Below are 26,169 nucleotides of genomic sequence, written 5' to 3'. Positions count from 1 at the left end.
AGAAAATTTGATTCTTAAATACCCAATGTCCCATTGAGAAGTGCATTTCTCAAATATGTCAAGTGCTTCCTTGTGCTGGGGGACAAAAGCATAGAGGTCAAGAACCAACCTCTGCTCCCACAAGCCTCTGTGCTCTTGATGTGGCTTTCAAGATTATTTAGCAGTTTATGTTTGCAGACAGTATTATGATGATGATTAAAATATGCGTTTCTTGGAGCTTCCTCTTGTAACCTTTGAACAGAATGTTGTATTGACATCCCCAGTAATGTCTGTCTCTTCACCCTTAAATGGAAACCATATGTTCGCTTGTATACTTCCTATTCTCTATCCCCCTGCCATAATATATCCCACAATTAATTTAAATGCTGGTTGATCTTAAACATAATGTGTTTCTTTGTCTGTATAACAGCAAAACTATTTGACTTTGTGGCTTTTACATCATTTTTGCTTAATCAAATTTTCATCCAGTTTACCTTTACTATGATTCTATACAAGAATCTGTATGTAAGAAAAGAATACTTAGAAGAACAGGTCATATGTTGATGTGATTGTAGTACAAGGTTGGTGCAACTGCAGTACATGGCTGGATTTGGGGCTCAGTGTTATATCCTCATCCACAGATTTCCTGAGAGTTTCTGTCACTTAACTTCTGCATATTAAAGTGAATAGCCGGAACCTCACCAATATCATGCATGGTTTCAGTTCATGGACATTATTGTTATGATCTTTTGAGTTAGATGCCAGCACTTTGTGACTCTGTGATAAGCCACCTTATACTCTTTTTTTAAAAAATTTCTTTATTGATAACATACAAAAACAACATATACTCTTGAGGTCTGTCTGAAACGGTATTTCACTCCAGAAATTGTTTCTCCAGCTTCCATACAAATCCCGGCAAATGTTATTATGAGACACAGATAGTATTGCCTTAAAGTGACAGAACCATCTTTATAATAATATCTCTGTCTTCTTTCCCCTCAGTGGATTAACACATGAGTCTCACAAGAAAGATGTTGAACAGGTCTACCTCCGCTGTTCTGAAGGATCCATAGAATGGATGTATCCGACAGGAGCGCTGATAGTCAATCTGCGGCCCAATATTGTATCTTCCTCTTCCAAACATTGGACTGTTTGCATAAAGCCTTTCAAGGACTCCGCAGGAGCAAATATTTATTTGGAAAAAACTGGAGAACTCAAACTGTTGGTCCGAGATGGAGACCATAGCCCCACCAGAATGCATTGCTTCAGCTTTGATCAGGGTGGACTCTTTGTCGAAGCTACCCCTCAACTGGATATTAGTCGGAAAATTACAGGCTTCCAGTATGAACTCATAAACAAGGGGACGGCATCTGATTTGCACACGATTTCTGGTGAGTTCTGAGATGGTTGACTGCAACTGGACTTGGTTGTGTAAGAATAATATGCTGGGTCTGTAGCTCATCAATTTTTCAGGCTGTTCAAAATATTTGAAAAGGTAGGGATAAGAAGTTAATTTAGTCTCATAAGTGGTTGATGACATTATATGAACTCTATGAACTGAAAGCTGGCTCTTCAGATACAGTCATAGTGCAGATGAGTTTAGTTAAATCTGAGAACTTTAAAAGCCAACAACTTCAGTGTTAATTGCCCTTCCACCAGATCAGCATTGCTTGTTTCCGAGAACAACCTGTTACCAAATTGTGTTCAATGTAGTATTTCCTAGGAGGAGAGCAAGTCACTAGGTCCTCTGTCTGCTTTCAGCCCCTCGCCATATGTGCAAATGTGGATTGTGAGATGGGCCCCAAATCATGGTGATAACACAAATTATTAAAAAAGGACACCATGCCTTGTAAATTCAGGCCTACATCGTACATGGTCAACTTTCTGTGTAAGCTTCACTTCCAAATGGGAAATTGCACATATCCAGGTGTTAGAATTGTACTTAGAATTGTACACACCTGTTGTGTGTGCAGTGGTTGAATGGCAAGCAGTTCAACCAGATATAACTCCTGGTTGGCCAGAGGCTCTCTGCCTCATTCCATCTCCTTTGTTGTGCTTTTGTTCCTCTTATATTTATACCTGTTTGTTGACCTAATTACTCATTGTTATGAAGGAGTGGTGTTTCCCCCCACTCCACCTCCAGGCCTGGGTCCTGTCTTACTGCTTTCTTGTCACAATCTCACCACAGTGATGATGGTACAATGATATGATGCATATTTTCATGCTGTGTAATTAGCATTGCCCTGTTGTTCCAGCTGACATTGTACACATGTCAAATGCTTTTTTAAAAAACCCACAAAACATTTGCAACTTTATGTGTGTGTTGCTTTTACTTGGAAACTGTCTTGAACTAGCAGCATGGAACAGTGAATACAGTCAGTATTCATTCAGTTGGTAGACACTCTGTCCATTCAAGCATCCACAACTTGAAAATATTTTTAAAAATATAAATTCCAGGAAGCAAACCTTGATTTATATAAGGGATACCATTTTACTACACCTCTGTATCGAATGGTTCTTGAGCATTGGCGGATTTTGGTATCCATGGAGGGTCCTGAAACCAAAACCCAGAGGATAACAAGGGCCCACTGTACATCTTAAGGAGTAACTTGAAAGGCATGGATGCTCTTCATATAGAAAAATGATGTAGTGCCCAGCCAGCATGGTCACTGTATTTTGGAAGTGGTGGTTTCAAAAGATAATATATTTATAATGAATGGTCAGAGAACTTTAAGAACAATCCATGATTGGAAAGTTTTGCAGAATCGAGCTTTAGTCTGTCAGATACAAAAGTTGATGTTATTTTGACTTGCTGGCTGTTACTTGATTCTGATGAGACATGGTTATATGTATCTGTGAGCACGACTTAAAACTGTGTTTTACACAAACGTTTGCTGTGGATGTGTTTTCTAAAAAAGCCCTCCTCCCATTTGTGCATCAGTAACTCTTCTTTTGTTATTCTTGTCTTCTGCAAGTTTTTTCTCTTCTGTAAAGTAATGTTGGCACTCTGTCAATTCCAAGCCTCTGATAATAGACATCTGCTGTTGGGTGACCTTGCATCTGTAGCAGCATCCTGATCTACATCAGCTGTTACACCAGATTACAGTTCCTCGCACTAATCGATAGGTGGCGCATTTGCCATTTTGACTAAATATTAAACATTCTCTTCAGAGCTGTAGCTCTGAATTTGCTGTGAGTGATATTTTGAAATAGGGAATGTTAGGATCTTAAATATTTCTGCTGCGACTACATCACTGCAATAGAATTGCAAGCAGTTCAATCCAATACATGTACTTCAAATTAAGTCCCGTCAAATTTAGTGACACTTTGTTCCAGTTAAATCAATATGGGCTTGCAGCCTTAGTATATTACTACATACATAGTTTAGTGGACCCATGCTGATTCTGTGTTAAAATTCCAGCTGATTATTTTTCTCCTGTCAGACACCAAAGTGTTATCTTTTTTGTGTGTGTGTGTATATGAAATGCCATCTTTCATATCATGTTTTATTGTCATCTACTTTAGCTGGCCAAACCTCTTGGGTGATTGGAAGAAATGTGATATCTTCCTTCATATTTCTTTCCTTTAAATGTCAATTGGGTATCATGTTGGGCATCTGCTGTTGTTGTTGTGTGCCTTCCAGTCATTTCCAATTGATGATGATCCTAAGGCGAACCTATCATTGGGGTTTTCTTGGCAAGTTTCCTCAGAAGGGGTTTGCCATTGCCATCCTCAGAGGCTGAAAGTCACCCAGTGAGTTTACATGTCCGAGCTAGGATTTGAACCCTGCTCTCCAAAATCCTAGTCCAAAACTCAAACCACTACACCACAGTGGCTCTCTTTAGGCAATCTGCTAGCATTCACTATTTATGTTGTTTAATTTATGCATTACCTTTTCTCCCAACAAGGGATTCAAAGTGATGTACAGATGTTTAGAACAAAGTTTAGCTACAATCTTGTTTTGCATGAGTTAAAATACATTTAAACAAACAATTATTTTAGAAAAGCACATAGTTAACAGCTGTTTAAAATACGTTTAAATAATAATTAAATGATAAAGAGTTAGAAGCGTGCCACACTGCATGAAAAACACTCTTTTTCCACATAATTTAGGCACCAAGGCCTGCCTAAATAGAAAGGTCTTTGCCTGTCAGCAGAAGGAGAGGAAGGTGGGGGCCAACCAGACCTCCCATGGAAGGTATATTGTTTTCCTTTTTTTAGTTTCTGAACTCGAACCTACTGCTTTGTTTTTTTTAAAAAGGGCCAAAAATAGGCTAGCTACAAAGCAGGAATGGTCAGTATCTGTGACTCTCTAGTTGCTGTTGGACTGCAACTCCCAGAACAGGCAATGATGAGGGATGCTGGAAGAGCTAGTCCAAGAGTAACTGGAAGATTACAATTACTGTATTGCCTTGTATTAACTTTTTCCTGCAGTCATGGTCTCTCATCAGCACAATGGCTGCACTTGTTTTTCTACACCGCAATGATATTTTTGAACTCTTCTCTGTTCTTTTTACTCCTCTTCTACCCTAGCTATGATCAAAGCTCACCAGTCATCTTATTAATAGTTTAATTACTTACCATGCCCCCAAAATCATGACATTGCAGAGTGCATTGATGCATAAGCAAGCCGTACTTGGCAGAGTGCCAGGGATTTAATTAGTGGATCTGGCATTTTATTAGTTTACACTTGCTTTTCTGCTCAATCTGGGCTTTGCAAATAATGCCATGAGAACTAAAGTTCCCAAGCAAGCTTCTGAGAGTAGCAGTGAGTGAACAATGTACTTCAGACTTGATTCTTGTTTCCTTGATGCTTAACCAACCCAGTGCTGTAGCATCGTTTGTCCACATTTTCTGTGATCTCCTCTAGCAAGTTCCAAAATGGGAATTGCAGCACTGATGTAAGTAACAACCCTGTTACAGTAACTCTGAGACTTGCTATGGCACAAACTTGATAACTGGTGAACATGTAAACATACATTGTTGTGACAGATAGAAACAGGAGTGAATTAATTTCCGGTGTGAATGTGCCTTACTTTGATTAATGACACTGTATGCCAGGAGGAAAGTTGAGGATATGTTTTTTTAGATCAGCCATGTCTGCACATTGGCTGTCTACTTGTGGATTGTATTCTTTGCAGTTCCATAGGTCAAAAACATGTGCTGACCCATCACTGGAGTTACATAGGTGGGATACAGGCTGCCCCTTGGGGCAGCCTGCACCTGCCCCTTTCTCCGCCAGATTGGGGCCTGAGCAGCCACAGCGGCAGCCCTGGAAGCCCCGATCCACCACTTTTCCAGGTCTCGGGGAAGCGGCAAAATGCTGCTTCCCCCCAGCCTAGAAAGGGGTGTCCTTGGGGCTTCATGCTCCAGGACACCCCAGGGAGCCACTGCCAGGAGAGAAAGGGGCCACTGCCGCTGCCGGGAGGGAAAGGTGGCTGCAGGAACGAGGTGCTCCCCAGGAAGGAGCGCCCTGTAGCAGCACGAGCATGTCATGGCTGCGCTGCGCCATTTGGACGCGGCATGGCCATAACATCAAAATGGCAGCACCCATCTGTACAGGGCGTTGCCATTTTTACGTACAGAGTACGTACTAGGGTTAGGGAGCGTCTGTAAAGGATGCTCCGAGGCAACCCTAGCACGTACTCGGTACGTGCTAAAAGGCCTGTCTGTGCAGGGCCATAGTTAGAAATGATTGGATGCGGCAAGAATAATGTCAACTTTGGTACTTTTTATACCACCATATTATTATTATTATTATTATTATTATTAACCTTTATTTATATCCCATAATTATAAAGCCCCAAAGGGTTGCACTTGAATATGTCTTTGAAAGCCATGTATTTATCATTACATGTTCCACTGTCCAGGAGATGAAGGGCACCTCATGCTGCAGTTGCTATCCTTTTGGGTGGCTGACAGGTTCCAAGGACATGTTATAAAAGCAGGGGCCTAACACCAAAGCCAGATTAAGGTGGTTGGGGCCCTGGAGTACTGTAGTTTCAAAAGCAGGATTCTGTCCTTGTTAATGTGTTGAGAGCAACCCTGTTGTAGTGCCAACTTCATGCTGTGGTGGATCAGCTGTGTTGTCAGCAACAGCAGCAGGTTTGACAGTAATCCCATGGTATAAGTTTCTACTTTACTTATTCCTTAGCTAGGAAATGGAGTTGGGGAGTTAGTAAATGTGAGTACCTCTGCATGAAAGTGGAAAGGGACAGAGATCTGCAACTCCCCCAGACTCAGCTTTCCATAAGTACTCCAGTCTTGCTAGCAAGAATCTTGTGTGTACAATAACCTTTTGTGTGGGTGTTGGATCTCCAGAAAAAGCATCCCCCAGCAGGTAGCTGACTAGCGTCTTTTTGAAGACATATGGAGAATGAGATCCCACCACCAATTGGTTCCATTGCTGAACCATTCTTGCTGTCACAAAGTTCCTTCCAGAGTTCGGTCAAAATCTGCTCTCCTGCAACTTAAAACCATTAGACATGGTCCCACCCTCTGAGGCAGCAGAGAACAGATCTGCTTGCTCCTCTCTCTAACAGCCCTTGGGGTATTTAAAAAGTGAAATCATGTCACCCTTCAGTCTTCTGTTCACCAAGCTGAACATGCCCAGCTCCTTCAACCTCTCCTCATATGTTTTGTTCTCCATACCTCTTAATATTCTTGTTACCCTTCTCTGAACCTGCTCCAATTTGTCTATGTCATTCTATGAGCATCAACTCAAATACTTACATTGAATTTTCTCTCTGTAATGATTAATATGATAGGATTGGGGAAATGTTGGCCTTCCGGATATTGAGGAACTGCTACTTGCATCATCCTTGTTCAAGGTAGTTAAGGCTGGTGGGAACTGGACTTCAACATCTGGCATGCCATGGGTTCCTTCAGCTCTGTATGGGGAAATGAGCATTTGTTCTTGCTTTGTTATGATTTATATTTCTCTGCCCATATCGATCTGTACTGGGGCTGATGTGTACTGGGACAACAAAAATGTGCAAGTGTGATTGAGAATGTGGTCAAAATTGTAATAGTTAGTAGAGTGCGGGGGGGGGGGGGGCCAAGCATGTGAGGTGCACTTACTCCTCCCAAGAAAGGGCAGCGTGCTGGCCTTTATTGCAGGGTGCTTCAGAAAATAACCTTACTTAAATTATTCGAAGCACAATATACACAACTACTCTCACTGTGCCACTTCTGCCAACTGTGAGGAAAATTAATAAATTTAAATTAAAAATATCCCCCTCTCACCTTTACACAAATCCGAAATGAGTTTTATTAAATCACTTTAGAATGAACAAATAAAGAGAGTTTGAGGTAAAGCTCCCTCAAAGGTAATTGCTACATTCCCATCCCCTCCATCCTGCTGCTTTTAAAACATCTTTTTTTTTTAATGAAAGGAAGGAAAATTGGGGTCCCTTACTTGGCTTGGAATAATCTTTCCTTTGCAGCTGTTCAGCAAAGATTCCAATCCTCTTATTCATGTTGAAAAGCACTTTACTTCATAAGAGTTTGCTCCAAAGATTCAAAGTGTTTTAAACTCCAGGCTCTAGGTTTTCACTGCAAAACTGCTTCCCTGTGTCTTAGCCAAGATCTGCAAACTTAATTTACTGGAATTTAGAAATATAAGACCCTATTACCTTCAGGGGTTATTTTGCATTAGGCAAGTCAAACTTTAACAAACATTTCTTCTATCTTGATTGGATCTGCTTGTTACAAGGCAGGTTCTGTTGGTTTATGGGTTTCCTATATTTTAATGTCCAGTAGCTAGTTGGAAACATTTATAAATGCCTACATTCAAACAGCAATCAACTGAAGTTGGAAGAATAGCCAGGCATTTCCCATAGGCAGCTTGTTAATCTTTGAGGAACACAACCCTTGGAAAACATTTTTTTCTAGCCTGTTGAAAAGGGTGTTTGAGAAGGGGAAAGATGAAAGATCTGACTAGATGAGGGGAGGGCAAAATGTGCCCCTCCTCCAAGTTGCTTTAGAGTACCCTTTTTTCTGGCAAAAAAGGTGAATTATGTCTACAGAAGCCCTCCAGGAGCAGCCATTTATCTAGTAAAGAACTCCCCCTCCCCCCATTTAACATTAAAAATATGTTGGTTTACAACCAAAAATAATTGGTTTTTGGCCACTTCTAGTTATTCCCCCTTCATGTTATTGGTAGTCCTTCTGCCCCCGACCCCTGTGGTATAGACCATAATACTCACCATCCTGAACATCTGCACATGATAATGCTTTGAACAGGTAATGTGCCTGACCAGAGCATGCCATTCTAAGTGAGGTCTACAGAGGGACAAAAACATGACTGTAGACTCAGACCCTTGATTAAAATGTATTAAACACTTCCTAAGCAAAAACGTATATGAATGGTTAGGCGAGTTATGGCTTCGATGCACAGTCAGTATTGCAAATTAAAGCTTTGAGCTGGTTAGTGTTATGATTTTTAAAGAATCACAGCCATTTTGTTGCTCTTTAGCATTGACACAGTCTGTGCTACCCCCCAAAGGCTCCAGGGACAGACAGTTGGCCCCTGCAGTTGCCCACTTTGGTTAACCCCCCCCCTTCTTTTATAGTCTCTTTGTTTTGGATTGGCCTTGCATGGTCTCTGAAACTCCTCCACCAAGTCCATTATCTGGGTTTGTTACCTGGTTGGCACATTCTTCCCTGGCACAGTGACGATCGTTGGTCTCATGATTAAAGGCCATTTGCCTCACATTCATATCATTGTTATGGCTTCACCACCCGGAGGAACTGACAAGTAGAGGCATTTTCCTTTCTATTATCAGTCAAATTAACAAGCAAGGCCATTCCTCCAATTAGTGTTTCCCTGTCCTCCTCTAGTGGATGTCTTATCAATGAGTGCCTGAGTCTTTAACAACTACTATTCTTTCATTGTAGTTTCACTCTGGAGGAGGGGTGTTTGTGGATATGATTCATACTACTCTTTCAGGACCTGTTGGACAGTGATTGTCACTGATAGCAATGAATGTTTCACTATGCCTGGTCTTCATAATTTTTTATTGTATTTATTTTGTTTATTTACTGATTTAAAAGTAAAATAAAATGAAAGTCCGAGATGAGGAGGGTGTGCCCATCCTGTTCCCAATATCTTAGCCGATGTTGAGAGTAGAACAGTGTGCTAGATACTTTTGCTTCTGGTGCTAGATTCTGAAGTACATGTGTGTGTTTGTGGGAGCAGCAGGAGATGTCTTTTGGGGATTTGTAGTCCAGAAAAATAACTTTTACAAGCAGTAGTTCTTTGGGGTAAGGTAACCTTGAAGTTAGAATAGGCCTTACCATTCTGTGACTTAATAAAGTTAGCATGTCTCAATTTCCCCCCTCTCTAAATGTGGCTTTTAATGGCAAGTAGACATTAAGCTGAGAATTGTTTTATAGTTCACTCCCATCCCCAGCAATCCTGTTCTTTTTGGACTTAAATGTTGTTGGCAGGAGAGGAAAGGGCGGAAGAATGTGTAAGCGAAGAGTCACTTGCTATAGCTTCTTTCTGAAGCTGTACAGTCCTCTGGAACCTGCTTTACAGAGTTTTTGCCTGCCAAAAGGCACATAATGACCTTTTACAAAAAAAGGCTGTATTTTCAGAGCCAAAGCAAGGTCACACCCAAAAGCAGTGGCTGAAAGGGGAGAGAGGCTTGTCTTCCTAGTACTGATGCATCCTCTTCAGAAGAAGCAAAACCAGTTATTAAAAATAATAAATGAATGCTTGCTTTTGCTAATCCTCCCCACATAGGTGCTTTAAAAAAAATCAGCTGGTTCTGCCAGTATTCAGAATAATGTGATACAGATTATTAGAAACTTAAACCTGTATCCTCATTTAAGAAGCTCAGTTGATTTGCAGCCAGCTAGCACTGAGGACTTGTCTAATCCTTGATGGGTTGTTTTCTTGACTGGCTGGGTACAATGTGTGCTTGCATTTGTACAGCCATTTGGGATGAAAATGTTAAGAAGCTATAATCCTATTGGATTTTTGTAGCCACATTTTACAGGCTGGAGTGGGCTGGAGTTCTAGAGTATAGGATTTCTGCACTAGTACATTTTTTTAAAAAAGCTACCCATATCATTGAGGGAGGGCGGTCATATCTAATATCATTTTCTTAGTTTATTCAGTTATTTCTTAGCCTTTATTTGTGGAGGCACCTTAGAAACTAAAGTAATAATCCAAATTGCCATTTTAGATTCCAAATCTGAAGAGGCACCAGGCATTTGATACCTCACATAATAGTTCTAACTTACCTCTCTCTGTGTATACACACACACACACACACTATAGATAGATAGATAGATAGATAGATAGATAGATAGATAGATAGATAGCCTACTTTCATTGCTTCAAGGCAATCTAGTTCACCAGTATTTTGCCTTATGAAAGTCTGAGCTGACAGTATAGAGTTGTAATGACAAAATCATAAGTAGAGAAAAGCAGAAGAGGACATATGCAAATTCATTGTTAATAAACTTTACTATTAACTTAGTAAGAGCTAGAATTGAAAAGAGAGCTGTAATATCCCTCTACATTTTGCACTGACTTTTGTTCTTATGGGGGGGGATACATTAAGTTTTCCCTCCCCTCTTGCTAATTCTTTAAAACTCCATTGAATTAAATTAGAAGCAGTGGAAAGCTTGTGTGATTGGGAGAGAATGTGCCTTCTACTTCTGTCAAAAATATAATGCTCTAACAGGCATTGTGAGGAATCATGTCTAAAAGAAAAGGTAATAAGCCACAAAGAAGAAGAAAGATACTGTAGATGTGTTTACATCTGTTCTGCTAAGGTGGACACATTTCAGGCCACAGGAAAGCATAACCAGTTTCTCTAAGGTATTCTTACCTGGAGGCAGACCCTACTGACTTTGGTAAGACTAGTTGCTCAGTAAACACACACAGGTTGTACATTTTTTGCTACTTTTGCAACACTTGTGCATGGCTCTCATAATCTGGAAATGTGAATGAGTTTCTTGATGAAAGCCCATTAAGATGGCTGATTCACACTGGTGGTTTGCCTGGAACATCACAGTGAGCTGCCATGTAATCTAACCTGCAGGATGAACATGATAATTCACAGAACAATTAGCATTAAAGATACCTGACAATCAAAACCTTTTCTTTTAACAAGGAACGAATGAACTCATATATGCCATGTTGTATTTCTGATATGTGGTCACTTTGCTCCTTGGCTACTCCTACTCCATAGATCTACAGTTAAGAGAGGCTGCAGCCTTATGATCATTTACATAAATCCCTCAGAATTTAGTAAGGCTGATTTCTAGCATAGGCTTCTGTAGGGTTGCAATGTAGGAAGTTTGATCCTAATGTTCATAATTTCAGAGATTTCTTTGAATTCTCACATCTTTTGGAACTGCAGAAATATTCTGTGGAGCTGCTAAAGGGTAGGATTTCAGAGCTCCATTTTCTACTCCCTCCCCAACTTTTTGGTTGAACAGAGATATAACAGTATGGAAATTCCATGGAAGAATTCATTCAGATTCCAGAACTGGAATTGCCTTGCAGAGCACATACAGTTCTGTCCCACTTGGAGCCAATGTGATCTCACAGCACCCTATAATCATTACATAAGGCATCATTGGGTTCATTGGGAGTTGCTCTGAGATTCAGCTGTAAAACTAAAACCTCACCCTGCATTCTTATTTTAAGCAAGAAAATGGTCTTGTTTTCTCCAGTGTGTGAATTATAAGTCTAGTTTGAAGTAGTTCTCTTCTATGGCTGTTCGTTTCAGTGGGACCCTAAAGGAAATGCACAGCCATCCATACAATTCCATCTATTTTAATAAGTTGCTCAATATTAAATGAACTAAAAAAAAAACCCCAACAACAACCAGAAACGAACCAGAATCCATTATTTTTACACCTTTTTTTAGAAGCAAGTCATAAAGTATTGCTTAGGTTATTTTTAAAGGCTTGCTTAAACTTTGATCTTTCACTAACTTGCTTTGGAAGTTTAACTTTAACCAGCTCCCAGTCATTTAATTCAATTCCACTCCAATCTGGATACCATATGGGGTTGAGACATTTTCCTGGCAGGGCTCCAGCATGGGTTAATATATACCAGCTCTTGGGTTTATTGTCCTGATACCAGAGGGCAAGGGAAAGTTATTCTTGTGCTGGAGCAGTACATGAGATAAGAGTGTATATGTATAAAGGGAAAGGAAACTTTTGGAGAGCTACCTTCTTGGAGCAGTTACAGCCCCCTACGATAGTACTTGAAGTTCTTTCTCTCAGCCATGTTAAAAAGATGTGTAGTGTAGGAAAAAGTTCCTAATTTCTGAAATGGAGGTAGTTTGAGGCAGGGAATAATAAGATGTGGACTCACATTTCAGAATACTTAAACCACAGTGAGGAACATTCATCTTGAGGTGGATTCCCAGCTTTATTAGTACCTCTTCAGAAATGTGACAAGTGAGCTAAAGCTTTATTAACAGAAAACAATGACCATGACTTAGTCAAAACTAATTCAGAGGTTTTGAAACAAGGGCAAAAGAGGAAAAAGAATAGGTAAAAGTGGGGTTATGATCATTGCTTAAACCAAGGGACTCACAGTGGCCTCTGAAATGGTGCAAGCAGTTAGAATCATAGAATTGTAGTTGGAAGAGACCACAAGGGCCATCCAGTCCAACCCCCTGCCATGCAGGAACTCACAATCAAAGCATACCCAACAGATGGCCATCCAGCCCCTGTTTAAAGACCTCCAAAGAGGGAGACTCCAATAAACTCTGAGGGAGTGCATTCCACTGTCGAACAGCCCTTACTGTCAGGAAGTTCTTCCTAATGTCGAGGTGGAATTTCTTTTCCTGGAGCTTGCATCCATTGTTGCAGGTCCTGTTCTCTGGAGCAGCAGAAAACAAGCATACTCCCTCCTCAATATGACATCCCTACTACAAATATTTAAACAGGGCTTATCATATCACCTCGTAACCTTCTCTTCTCCAGTTGCTGGTGATATAAAACCTTATCCCTTGCTCTTCCCCACAAATACTGTGTATGTTTTAATACTCTAGGCTTTTACAAACTATGATCCAGGCACTGCCATCCTGTCATGTTTACTTGCTGTGATTTGATAGATTTTTTGCTTTTGCTGCCTGATTAGGACTGCAGATATAAAAAAGCATAGCCAAGGGCACTAAGTAAAGAACAATGCAGGTGTAGTGGTATAGCATTAGAGGACTGTTGCTATTAGAGGTCCAAGTTGCTAATTTGGACTAGGACACTTTCATTGTCCTAGCCATCCTGGCCATCAGCCATCCTGGCTAGAGGATGGGGAGGGGAGAGTTGTAGTTGGAAGAAATATTTTTCCAAGCCCTGAGCCAAATGCAGGAGTCATCTGATTCCTGTCCTGTGTAATGTTTCTTAGCTTTCCTCCTTTCCTTGGTCTGCCAGTTGTTCTTTTAATGTCTCACCCTTTTGCAGTGAAGCAGTACAGTACAGTTCAGTTTATTCATGAAAACCATATAGAGGTCATAGCCATCAAATTACAGTCTTACCCTCCCCCCAAAAAACAACCCTTTTGCAGTGTGTCTGCTTTGTGCAACAAGTCTATACAAAGTGACAATATGCACTCTTGGTTTTAAAGATCATACATGAAGCAGAGCTTTCTTTGAAAGAATCCTTGACAGCATTTTTGTTGTAAACTGTCTGGTAAGGGACATTTCTAAAGGACAAGGTAGAAATAAAACATCTGGGAAGTAGGTGATCTTTGAATGAACCAATTGGTCTTCTGCTCAACCTAGTTCTAACTGCTTTCGGGACCAAAGCAGACATGATATTCTTTTTACATTGAATAGTTGAATTGTTTCATCTTGGATAGCCTTAAAATGTGTGATGAAACCCTTCCCTTTGCAAAATAGCTGTATAAGGATGAAACTGTAGAACGGACAATCAGCAAGTCCGTTCTCCTCCTAGTATGCTGCATCCCTCAGTATCACTTCTTACTCTCTTCTGCCAGTGAATGCAGGCGTGAACTTTGCCAACCAAGTCTTGTTTGTTTTGCCTTAGGTTCTGTTCACATGACCATTTGTATTGCTCTGGATTTTCAAATCTCTTTACATAGGCTTATCCTTACAGTAGCACTTTTGAGATGGGGTGAGTGGGGTAGGTTGAGAGACTAGACTTGACATCACATCATAGTTCAGCAAAACCTGGATTTGACTCTCTCCTTTCCTTATGCACTCTGATTCCTGGACTTCTGGTGTCAAGGCAAGTCATGTTAGAGTTGGGATCTGAGCTCAGATTTCATAGAGTAAGGCCTACATTCTAGCTTTTCCATATTTCCACAAAGCATTTTCCACCCAGGATGGGACATAGATAGAAAGAAACGAGTTCCATTCTCTTGGCACAGGTCAGGTTCACCACATAATGGGATTCCAGACTTGAGCTTTGTAAAAGGAATTTAACCTGTAAATACATTTAATGAAATTCCATAGCCCCAGCAGGCAATATCTGGGATAGTTTTATATGCTGAGCATTCAAAAGGAGATGAATTTTTGTTTTCTTAGCCGTTTCTTTTTATGACAATAAGCCACAAGCCACAACAGAAATATAAAAGTATTTTAAATTAATAACTTTTGTAAATCCAAAAGAACCATTGAGTAGCACTTAAGCTTTGTTAATATATTGTGTTTTCTTCAGGCCCTAATTATAGCAGCAAACCCCAGGATCCCAGCTGTGAAAGCTTAAGTTTTCCTCAGGTGTATGCAGCTCTGGTTTTCAGTGGAGTTAGAGTTATGCCAGATTCTTGCAGCCATTCAAGCACATTCACCTTTTAAATCTTGTATTTTTAGTTTGCTGATATCAAGCTCCAGGTCTAAAACTGTAGTTTGTTAAAACAGTGGCTCTATTAATGTGTTCAGCTGAAGCACTGGGGCAAAGAAGATGCTATTTTGAAGATTTTTCTCTTATGTGGAGAAGAAGAATAAGCCATAAGAGTGGGAGTAGGGGTTGACTTCTGGGTCATATCTGAAAAAGAATGGGTGGGGTGGAGATACCTCTTGTAGGGGGACAGAGGTTCTTTTCCCAGAGGATAACTTCTTTCGACTTTGGGCATGGAGAGCCAGCATGGTGTACTGGTCTGAGCATTGGACTATGATTCTGAAAACCTGGGTTCCAACCTCTGCTCCGCCATGGAAACCACTAGGTGAATGTGGGCAAGTCACTCTCTCTTGGCCTCAGAGGAAAGCCCCCTCTGAGCAAATCTTGCCAAGAAACCCCTATAAGTTGGAAGTGACTTGAAGGCACACAACAACTTTGGCACTGACTCTGAATCATTGGGAGAATGAGTATGAGTTACAGCTTCCTCTGGCTACTTCTGGAGAATGTCCAAAATGGTCTCAGGGCACTGGGAACTAGGAGCACATTGCTATTTGTCATTATTACCCAAACCTTTGTATTAGGAAGAAAATACTGTAGTACACAGATTGCGGTCTCTTCCAACTCTACATTTCTATGATTCTATGATTGGGGTTTTTCATATGGGCCTTTGCATGTTCTTGCTATGTAGAGAAAAAGCAGGGCCATACCTCCTGGGTTTGCTCCTTGACTATTTTCAAATGAATGAGATGTACGAGGCAGCCAGGGATTAGCACATTAGCTCTTCCCTAGTTGATTTTATCTAGTATTTTGCTAAAACTGCCCATTGAGCTTCATATGATGTTCCTCTCCAGATCTAAGGTCTTCCTGTGATCTCTGTAACATAATCAGAGTTCTGCTGGCAGAACTGTCTTCTTTCTTCCAAACTGCAGTCCGCACTAAAACCACCGAAAAAGCATCTTCAGATAGTTTCCCAGTGTCCAGAGCTGGTTTGGAGGCTCATTGGTTGTAGGGCTGTAGTGGGGGAAAGGCTGAATTAATTTGAGTTCTACTGGGACCTACTGTTCCACCAGAGGTCCATTAGATGTGTTAACCCAAACCCATTAATTTTGTCTCTTATTGTCTAGCCAGATAGTATGGTAATACATCCCATGTGAGCAAATCTTGGTTTACTTGCTACACTGTTTAATTGCATTCTGATGGTTACATGTACTGTAGTCCCATTTGTGTTAATTCACAAATAAATCCCATTGTGTGGGATTACTCCAATGTAAGGATGGCAGCTTCTATGACAGTGGCAACCAACTTGTGTGCAACTTTGTATATTCATCCTGATAGATTAGACAGGAAACAGTCTTTAAAAATAGTTTAGGAAATACAGTTCTCCCTCTGTTCTTGCGGTCTTCAGATTCGCATCCCTCACTTATGTGCGAGGGATGAATGGAGGGGAAATGAATGGGGCATGCATCCACAGCACACGCCTGCGCATTCCTATGCGCCCGTGCCTCTATTCAAGCTAATGGGCTTGAATATAAATGAAACTCCGTTGTTGCGAGGAGGTCCGGAACAGATCTCCTGCGAAAAAGGAGAGGTGACTGTATTTGAAATACACAAATAGGACTCTATTTAAAATTAAACCTCATCTTCTTCTCTTAGTGTAGAACAATGACATGAATGGAATCAATTGGAATCAACTCATCCATCTTGTTTTATGTCGTCCAAGGCATCTCTTCTGGCGAGCTTACCCACCTAATCTCCTATAAGATATATTTTTCTATATCCTTGACCTAGATTGAAACATCTCTCTCCTTTTCACTTTGATAGTATTTTTTAATTGTTATCCATTTTTATATTTTATTGTACTATATTATTGTTTTTATTGCTGTGATTTGCATTTGCATACTGTATATTGATACTGGGCTGTAATCCCGCCTCGATCCACTTGGGAGAGGCAGGAAAATATAAATAAAATTTTTATTTATTATTTATTATTTCTGATTTCCATAGTTCCAGATTTATTCTGGGGAACGTTTTTCTGATGGCTACAGCCTTCTTTTCTGTAATAGTGTCTTTTTTTGGGCCTTGCATACACCCTACTTTAAAACCAGTCCCTGACTTTTCCTAAAGTTTTTAGTCCATCCAGATTTAATCATAACTGCTGTTAGCCATGGAGAAAATTGGACTTTCTTAGCCACATGTAATTACAGAAGAACTACTAGTACTGGAACAAAATTCTTTCTATAATGAATATAATCAGGTCCTGACCACTAGTATTCAAACACCAGCCTCTAGTTCAGCAACTAGTTTGCTATTTACTGGGTTTTAGCTTGGAGTGGTTGCTACATGTTGGTTTCAAAAGATGATGGTTATGATCAGTAATGGAAGGATAGGGTGCTTTTTGATTGTAATGGAATGTGTACCTATGTAACTAGGCCATGCCGCAGCTTTCTAAAAGTAAGTGCTTATATTCTGGAAACATATATGGTGCATTTAAATGTGTAGGGTGTAGAAATCATGCAATTTGACACCAAGTTAACTGCCATGGCTCCATCCTCTAGAATCCTGGGCTTTGTAGTTTAGTGAGGTACCAGCACTCTTTGGCAGAGATTGCTAAACATCTTTTGAAACTACAAATCCTAGGATCCTATAGGAAACTGCAGCACTTTAAAATGGTGTCAAACTACATTATTTCTACAGCGCAGATGCACTCTTAATCTCATTTCAAACTTCCAGTGTGCCTGCCTAGGATTGATTTCTCTGATCATTTATACACAGCCTTTCTTTTTAAGCATTGCAAAATAAACTAGTTTGTTCTGTTGACAGGATTGGATTTTTTCTATAATTCTGCCCTTGTGGAAAAGAGAAGTGTATGGAAATGAGGTAGTTATTAAGGTGACCTAAGAGAAGTGCAGGAGCCAGTATGGTGTAGTGTTTTGAGTGTTGGACTATACCTCTAGAGACCAGGATTTGAATTTCCACTCAGTCCATTGGGTGGCCTTGGGCAAATCACACACTCTCATCCTCAGAAAACTCTGTATATGTTTGCCTTAGGGTTGCCATAAATCGGAAACGACTTGAAGGCAGAACACAACAAACAGGGCACTTTCTTGATAGTATCAACTAACTGCCCATTGATGGAGAGAAAAAACATAGCTGAATTCACTTTGAAGAGTTGTTTGCCCATGCCCTGGAGTGATGCTACATTGGATGCAGGGATCCTAGAAGAAGCATTGCCATTGATGGAGCCTGGAGGGCTGTTGGCCCTTTCATAGCTCCCTGAAGATGGCAACTGCTGATGCCAAACTGGTGGAAAATGGACAAGGAAGGCTCTTATTATGAGCTAGGAGTCTCATGAGGGGTTAGGGGAGCACCCTTTTGCTCTGTGAGCACAAAATACCTGGCTTTGGTATAAACCAATGATTCCCAAACTTCCAGATCTTTTGGACTTCAGCACCAAGAATTCCTCACTGTTGGCCAGGCTGGCTGGGGCTCTTCTGGGAGCTGGAGTCCAAAACACCTGGAGGAATAAAGTTTGGGAATCACTGGTAAACTGTGACACTTGCTGTCCAGGCGAATCGATCCTTGAGCAGCTATTGAAAACACCCCCACCCTCTCCAACATTCAAATTCATGGTGAAATATCTGTGTACAGTAGCTGGAGTAGGTTGCAATTGGTATTGGAGGCTCTGCGAAGGGAAACTGAAAGACATTTTGCTGATAGAATACTCTTGGATTAAAACCTCTTAATCCCAGAGGGGAAAATGCAAGAAACACATGGAGTTCTGATGACTGAATGCTATCCAGGGGTTTTCCTATGAGACTATCATATTATTATTTTTTCCTCTTGCAAAGTGATAATTAAAAGAAAAACAAACTGGGCTAATAGTGAAGGTGCTTCTTCAGGTACTTTCCTCAGAACAACAGAAACTAGGAGGTGAAATGGCTGAAAGCATCTGGGCCTAGAGTGTTGCTTCATAAGACAGAATGTAAAAAAGTCTCTTCTCCTCCTTCCCTGTTCCTCGAATCATCAGTGTGGAGAAGTAAAGAGATGGACTTCAGCTGCATTGGTCGACTGTGGGGGATAAGGAGTGGCTGGTGGGGGTAAGGGCTACAAAAGGTTACTTTGGGTCGTGACACTCTATCAAAGGAATTCCCCATTGATTTGACAGCAAGCGCGCACAATGCCAGCATTATGCCATGGCCTCTTTAGCAGAGGAAAGCATCCGGGGTTGGCAGTGCACTGAAATTGCTTTTCCTTCTTTTGTGGATTGGAGGAGGAGGAGGATGGTTGTGGAGGTGGGGGTTTGATTGTTTCAAACCTGGGTTTTGAGGATATCTGAGTTCCATCACCAGTAGCAGAAAAAAAGCACTAAGAAGGGTAATAATTCTTTCTTTTGTAAACACGCAGTAAGTTTTGCTCATAAATGGCCTCTTTTCATAGATTGCAGTTGTAATGTCGGTAGCAATGCACATACTAGAAAAAAACCAGTACCAAACTTCAGAAATGTGTTCCTCATAGAAATTTTTTCTTTTTATCAGAATGCTGAAACACAAAGAGCTACACCTTTTAACAAATTGAATTTTAAATGGTCTGTGTTTGGGGTCTCTTCCCCCCCCCCCAGCACACCTGGTGTGCTCTGGGTTTTGATGCAGGGCAATAAAGATTTGAAGGAACATTCTCTTGTATGTTTGGTTTTTACTTCTGTTAAGTGATCCAGCAGTGGAATTAAGTATACTTAGGCACCACCTGTTGTGAATCAAAATTCTGCTGGAAGCAGAGGACACCAAGATATTACAGAAGTGGTTTGCAAATCCTTTGCCTGCATCCATGGTAGTGCCTGAAGCAGTAATATCTGTCACCTCTCCTGGGATGATATGTACAAGTTGTAAAGGCTTTCTGTTGTACATGTTGCCCATGGCAGACATAAATGGAGGCACCAGTTTCTCAGACTTCTTCCTTGCAACATGTAAAGCATTGGAGGGCAAAATGCAGCCCAGGTTCACTCCTGGCTCCAGAATTCTTTTTTTTAAACCCCAAATGTTCCCTTGTTCACTACAGTTGGTGGCTACTCAGACTCACTTTAAAGTTTTTAAAAACAGAATTGGTGGTGTATGACAGGAGATGAACCTCTCCAATTTTCTAGGGGTGGTGGAAATGCAGCCCCTAACCCCTGGCAGTTCTCTAGACATGTTAGATTTTGAGGTAGAATTTCAACCTAATTAACAGCCTCTTGAATTTCTTGCCCCTGTTTTCAGGTAATAATAAGTGAACTGGGCCCTGTCCTGTTCTCCAAAATAACAAGTGAATTAGATTGAACAGCATTAATTTAAACATCCAGTGATTCATACCTACGCAGTTGGGAAGATTTTGCTTTTAGGTATACAAAGCACATTATTTTCTCCAGATGAGTATGCTGAAAACTCTTTGCAAATTTTCTATGAACGACAGTACCTTATGAGGTTATGTGAGTGTGCTCCTATGCACACTTACTACAACAAAAATGGAATTCGTGTTCTTTCCTGTTTCTTAATTTCTCTTTCTTTCCTCCAGTTATTATGAGTTATCTTCTCATAGTGTATACTAGCTAGCAAATGAGTTCACAGAACCTGTTATTTCTGTATTCTGTGAACTGGCAGCTTGCATGTTTTTAAAAATGTCTTTAAATCCTTCCATTCATGATTTGAAGATGGGGTGAGAGCCCGGTACATGCTGGTTCTTTAAATTTTATGTAATCCTCCCAGAAAACTCTTGCAGTTGAACAGACTATATAGGTAATAAATAAATAGAAGTGTATAATCTGCCAGTCCTCTGACCCACTAAGCACTTTAGCATGACTGTCTTTCTCCAGTGTCCAGTGAAATTAACATTAGGTGTTAGCACAGCTGATGGATTTTCATTTGTATGATCTGTGCGAGTGTCTTGTTGGGATGACAAAAGAAAGTTGTGTCCTCACTTCCCCCTTCTTGATCCTTCTGGGCCTCCAGTGGGTAGATTTAATTAGCATGTTGCTAGATAGGGCAGACCTCTGAGAGAAAAAAGGAATTCCATAACTGAATAGGGTATTATAGAAACATCTGCACTTCTAACAGCACTACCTTCTCAGCAGAAGTAGCTGGCTGAGAACAAAGAGCAGATACATTCTTGCCTTGATTAGATTAGCTTAGGGTCTCTCTACTGTTTCCAGCCTACACACTTCTCAGAGTGGTAACAGATCTGGCCTTGAGTTTCCACTTGATCTTCCTGTCTTCAGACATACTGGCCAACTTTTATTTCTTGAAAATACTTCAATTAATTTTTTTTCTGAAGAGTGTAGAAGCAGCTCAACAATATAATAATTGGCTGTGTGATTTCTTTTTTATTTCGCAAATTTTCACGTTATTTTATAGTGCCCGTGTACTTTAACACAAGTGTCATCCAAGCAACGAATGATTGCTGCACAAACAAGCTTTGAAATGACGTAGCCAAGGTTGGCCATACAGCTTTGTTGGTCGTAGGGCAAAGTACAATAACATTCAAAATGTACAAAACAGCGATACTTCTATTGGCCAACCCAAATGCACAAAATACATGATGCAAGTTTTTGAAAGTCGACTGCCTTATTCATTAGACAAAGATGTTAGAAATCAAACAGAAGAAAGGTTTTGAGGTGGTTTTCTACCATGTGAATCAGTCACCATTTATGAGATTTGTATAGAAAAAAGTAACATGCCAACACCAACCATACACACAAATGCTTTGCTAAAGATCACATCAATGTGGCATCTATGATTATTCACATAATATATATTACTGTACTAGATTAGCCCCAGGGCCCTTGTTCTCCTGTTCAGTCTTCATCTCTCCTCAGAATCTCCTCTACTGCTCTTCCAGTGTCTTCAGACCAAATGCGTCCGTTCTTTGGAGGAAATGGCTTTAAGAAAAGAAAGAGGAAAGAGACCTACCAAAGGATAATAAGAAACCTTTTTGTTTGTTTGTTATCCTTTGGTAGGGAAGAATGTAGTTGTTGTTCATAGTAGTCAGCATCCTAATTGCTGGAATAAGGATGCTTGTAGAATTGATGGGTCTTTACCAAGATGGCTTTTGCTACTGCCACCCATTGTAACTATGCCCCAACCAACAAAGTGACCATATGCTGATATAAGTAACCTTATATTCTGATGTAAGACCCAGTGAGTTTTTCAAAGATAGCCTTTGCTGGGAATGTTGACCTGAAGATGGGGGCTGACAGCACATCTTCAAGTTTAATCCTTAAAGTGGGCTGCTTTTTGGAGGGTGGGTTGCGGAACTGTCTTTTGCTTGTATAGAATTTACATTCTTGAGACACTGAAATGCACTTTCTTTTTTCCTAGCTCCTTGCCGACCTTGCAGTGACACGGAAGTGCTCTTGGCCGTCTGCACTAGTGACTTTGGTAGGTTTACTTGATTTCTATGCAACTATTGTGCTCAGCCCTGCTTTTTAAACCTTCTTCTTTCTTTATTGTGATAACTTGCTAGATTTGGCCTACAGAAGCCTCAGCAAACAGTGAACAAACTGAAAGCACCAGATTGTGACAAACAAGGGAGTTCTTTTCTCTCTGTATCTGGAGTAAACAAAGTGTGTCCAAGAACTACAAAGGGAACAAGGCGGAAAAAGCTTTATGGGGTTTTAGCTCTGAAGAGCTTCAATTAAAGCCATTGTGTTTGGCTAACTCTTTTCTGCAGTGGACAAAGGGAGACAGGCAGCAATAATGGAGGCAGAAGTTCAAAGGTTTTTAGGAGCAAGCAGTGGGAATTATCCTCTTGATGTTCTTAAACAGACCCCTGACAAAAGCTGAAATACTGAAGTGCTTGTTTTTAAATTAAAATTTGGATTTTTCTTTGAACAGGGAGAGTTTTGCTTGTAATTCTGCTATATTGTATATAGAATATATGGCTTTCGACACCCTCTAGGTCATAGGAACAAGAGGAGGTCAGTCCCAGAAATGCCTTAAACATAATAACGTGTAAGATGCAGTTTGGTTTTGACCCTTGTAATATTGCAGTTTGGGTAGCTCTGCAGAAGTGGACTGTTAATCTCAAAACCAATTCCACATTAAGGGTCAAATTTCAGAGCAACCCCCAGATAAAAAAAAGAAAACTAGCTAAGTCCCATTATTGGGTGAAATACAGGACATGAATGAAAGAAATAATAAAAATTATTCTCTTTTCTGGTCTGCTGCACCCACAGACTCAAGTGGTTTCTGCAACACAACTGGTGGGGTATCTGTCTTCCTCTGCATGATTATTTAATAATATTAAAACAATTTTCCCACACTTGGAATGTAGAGTAAGCGCAGCAGTGAAACAGCTGGGCATGTCTGATCTTGGGCATCTGCTACAGATAAAAATACAGTCTACTAGTGTGATGAACATAATGGGCAATATTCTGAGCAGGAGCAAGAAGATGCAACATCCAAGAATTGCAGTGGGATTGATCTAGGCTTGTCTCTGTGGAAAATGTTCCTAGACAGGTGGTGGCCCGTTTTGAGTTATTCTTCATGGCAGTGTGTCAGAGAATTCAACTTAAATATTAGCAGGCCATTAATAGAGCTCAGTTGAAAATTCCTCTCTGGGTCTTAATGCAGGTATTTAATTATCTTAATGATGGTTACTCTGTTATTTGACATTACCTTCTGTAGGATAAATTCTTAGTGGCACACAGTGAAGAAAGTGATTACATCCCCCTTTTGGCAGTTTTATAGTAGAAAGGTACTAATGTTTATAGGTCAGGTAAATCATGCAGCAACCCAAATATTGTTGGACTGCATCGCCCAGAAGCTCTACTCACTACTGCTAGTCGTGAGAAATACTGGCAGGTTTGAAGATCTGACAGCGACTGAAGGGCTACGTGATTCCTATCCCTGTTGTGGGTACAGCTGAGACCCTGATCTGCCATGTTTCAGAAACCTTTAAGGGTACCAACACAGGGTTTTAAAATATACTGTAAATATCCATTGGGTACAATACATATAGATCAAACATGATAATTCTTCTGGAAGTCACTGTGAAGACTTCTGCATGTACTGTTGGTAAATTAAAAAAAATGATATGAAATAGTTCTCAATTCCCTTGTTCTTTCATCCATCTTGATGTGTAATGGGAAAAGTAATTTCAACTATCCAGGGGGAGGTGTAGGTAAACTATCCAACTTCCCAGGTACAGTTCTTCCACATAGCCACAAAATAAATAGGTTCCTGGAGGACCAGAAAAAATGTGGGTGGTGGTTACAAATGATGCTTGGTACTAGTATCTTCTGAAATGAACAGCTTACTAAATACAGTTATCCCTCCTAGTTCGCAAACTTCCCGTTTGTGGTCTTGAATTTCTGCAGACAGAAAGTCAGGAGGGACAAAATGGTGCGAGCAACCATGGTGCGCTGCCTTTATATCCAATGGGGCTTGGATATTTGCGGTTTTTCCAATTCACAGGGGAGGGGTGGAACGGATCCTCGTGAATCGGGAGGGACAACTGTATTCACTATTCTTCACCTATATTTGGAAATGATTAAGTTATAGGATAGCATAGTGGCTTAATGCAGTCTTCCTAAATCTGGGGCCTTCCAGATATGTGGGACAACAACCCCCATGGCCATGTTGGCTTGACAGTGTTGAGACTCTTAGTCTAACACGTATGGAGGACTCCAGGTTGGAGGAAGTTGGTCTAAGGTTATGCTTTTTTTGAAGTGGACTTAAAGTGGACTGTTCTTAATCCTGATCATGTACTGATATTGTTAATATGGTACCTTTGAAAAGGAATTGCCCAAGATGATACTGACAACAAACAGTGGGATTAACCTGAAAAATTGCTGATAATTATTTCTTGAATCAGTGCAGAATTTTTTTTTTGCTTTACAGTGAATTAATTGAAGTTTCATCATAGCTAATTGTAAAACCATTTTCAAAAAATTCAAATCTGTCAACATACCTTAAGTTTATTCACAGTCAGAAATCATACATTCATTTAAAGATCTAAAATACTTCAGTAGAGAAATACACAATGATCCTAACAAGTTCTTAAGTTTTGGGTTAGCACATCTCTTGAACTGTATTCCCTCCCCCCCCCCCCCCCCACCCAATGCCTGCCACCACTGTGTTTTAGAATTTGACGGTACACTTTTCCTTTTTCTTAAAAGATGCCATTGAGTCAGTGATCACAAATATTATCCAGCTTTCCATAGACATTAAGGAGTAGTGGTAGCTATCTCTGTGTGTACTTATAAATCCTTGACCTAATTGTATATTTTCCATCCCCAGTTGTCAGAGGTACCATCCAAAATGTCATCAGTGAGGAGGAACAGAAAGATTCCAACATCGATGTGAACGTGGAGAGAATTTACAGGCAGAAGACAAAGATCTTTAAGCCTACAGCAGACAGTGGCAGGTGGCAAGGACAGATCAAGACTTTGCTGCAATGTGGGGTGAGACCAGGGGAAGGAGAGTTCCTCTTCACAGGCCGCATGCACTTTGGGGAACCCCGACTAGGCTGCGCCCCTCGTTTCAGAGACTTCCAAAGGATGTATAAAGAGGCCAGGGACAAAGGTCTAAATCCATGTGAAATTGGTCCAGACTGAAATGGCATTCGTCAACATAGGTTATTTTTGGGGTTCAGACAGAACTAACTCTTAGTTGCTGCAGATGCTTCAACCTAAATGGAACTAATAACTTATAAGAGTGGAAGAGCTTGATGGTGGAACATTCTCCTTTTGGATGTCTGTCAGAGGAGATTGGACAAGCATCTGTCAGGAAGGGTTTAAGTCTAGGGACTCCTGCTGCTCCATGAGGCTGGACTCAGTGACCCTGGAGGTAATATAATTCTGTGATCTTATGAATGCAAGAACCACAACAAGCCAGTCCTTGGGCACACTAATTAAAGCAACAGAGGTACGAGTTAAAGGATCCAAGGCTGCAATGCGATTCCACATCTTGTCCATTTGAACTAAATTATTTTTGTAACCTGAGACTGGGGGTGGGGAGGGAATCCCAATAAGAAAAATGATAAAGAAATGCATCACAATCTCCATGTCTTAAAAATATAAATCAACAGATGAACCTTTGTATCTTTGTAATACTAATGTTTTAAACATGTGTTAAACAGATGTAGCATTTTGCATGATATAAATGGACAACAGCATGGTAGAGGCTGATGAAACCATCCAATGTTTTGTAAAAAGCTTGGTGTAAATTTTTTTTTGAAGTTGTTTCTTATGACAAATTTATGGAACCAAACACTTGCTTTCCTTAAAAAATAGAATGTACAATTGCTGCCTGATTTTTTTCCCCTCAGGCTGTTGAATTGTTTCCATTCCAGAAAAATAAAAAAAAGTTCCTGGATTTGACCCCA

The 26,169-nt window shown here is 40.4% G+C and overlaps 1 protein-coding gene across 1 annotated transcript; it reads left to right on the top strand.

Annotated features, from left to right (window-relative positions):
- The first annotated feature begins 963 nt into the window (after positions 1 to 963).
- On the top strand, positions 964 to 26,169 carry METRNL (meteorin like, glial cell differentiation regulator). The gene is made up of 3 exons (XM_042452614.1): positions 964 to 1,370; positions 22,161 to 22,220; positions 25,083 to 26,169. The coding sequence occupies exons 1-3, from the start codon at positions 1,058 to 1,060 to the stop codon at positions 25,397 to 25,399; spliced, it is 690 nt and encodes a 229-aa protein (XP_042308548.1). The 5' UTR covers positions 964 to 1,057; the 3' UTR covers positions 25,400 to 26,169.

This window comes from Sceloporus undulatus, chromosome 2 (genome assembly GCF_019175285.1).
Source record: "Sceloporus undulatus isolate JIND9_A2432 ecotype Alabama chromosome 2, SceUnd_v1.1, whole genome shotgun sequence".
In the NCBI taxonomy this organism is placed as follows: Eukaryota; Metazoa; Chordata; class Lepidosauria; order Squamata; family Phrynosomatidae; genus Sceloporus; species Sceloporus undulatus.
The sequence above is the reverse complement of the archived record's forward strand: the minus strand, read 5'-3'. Positions and strand labels throughout refer to the sequence as shown.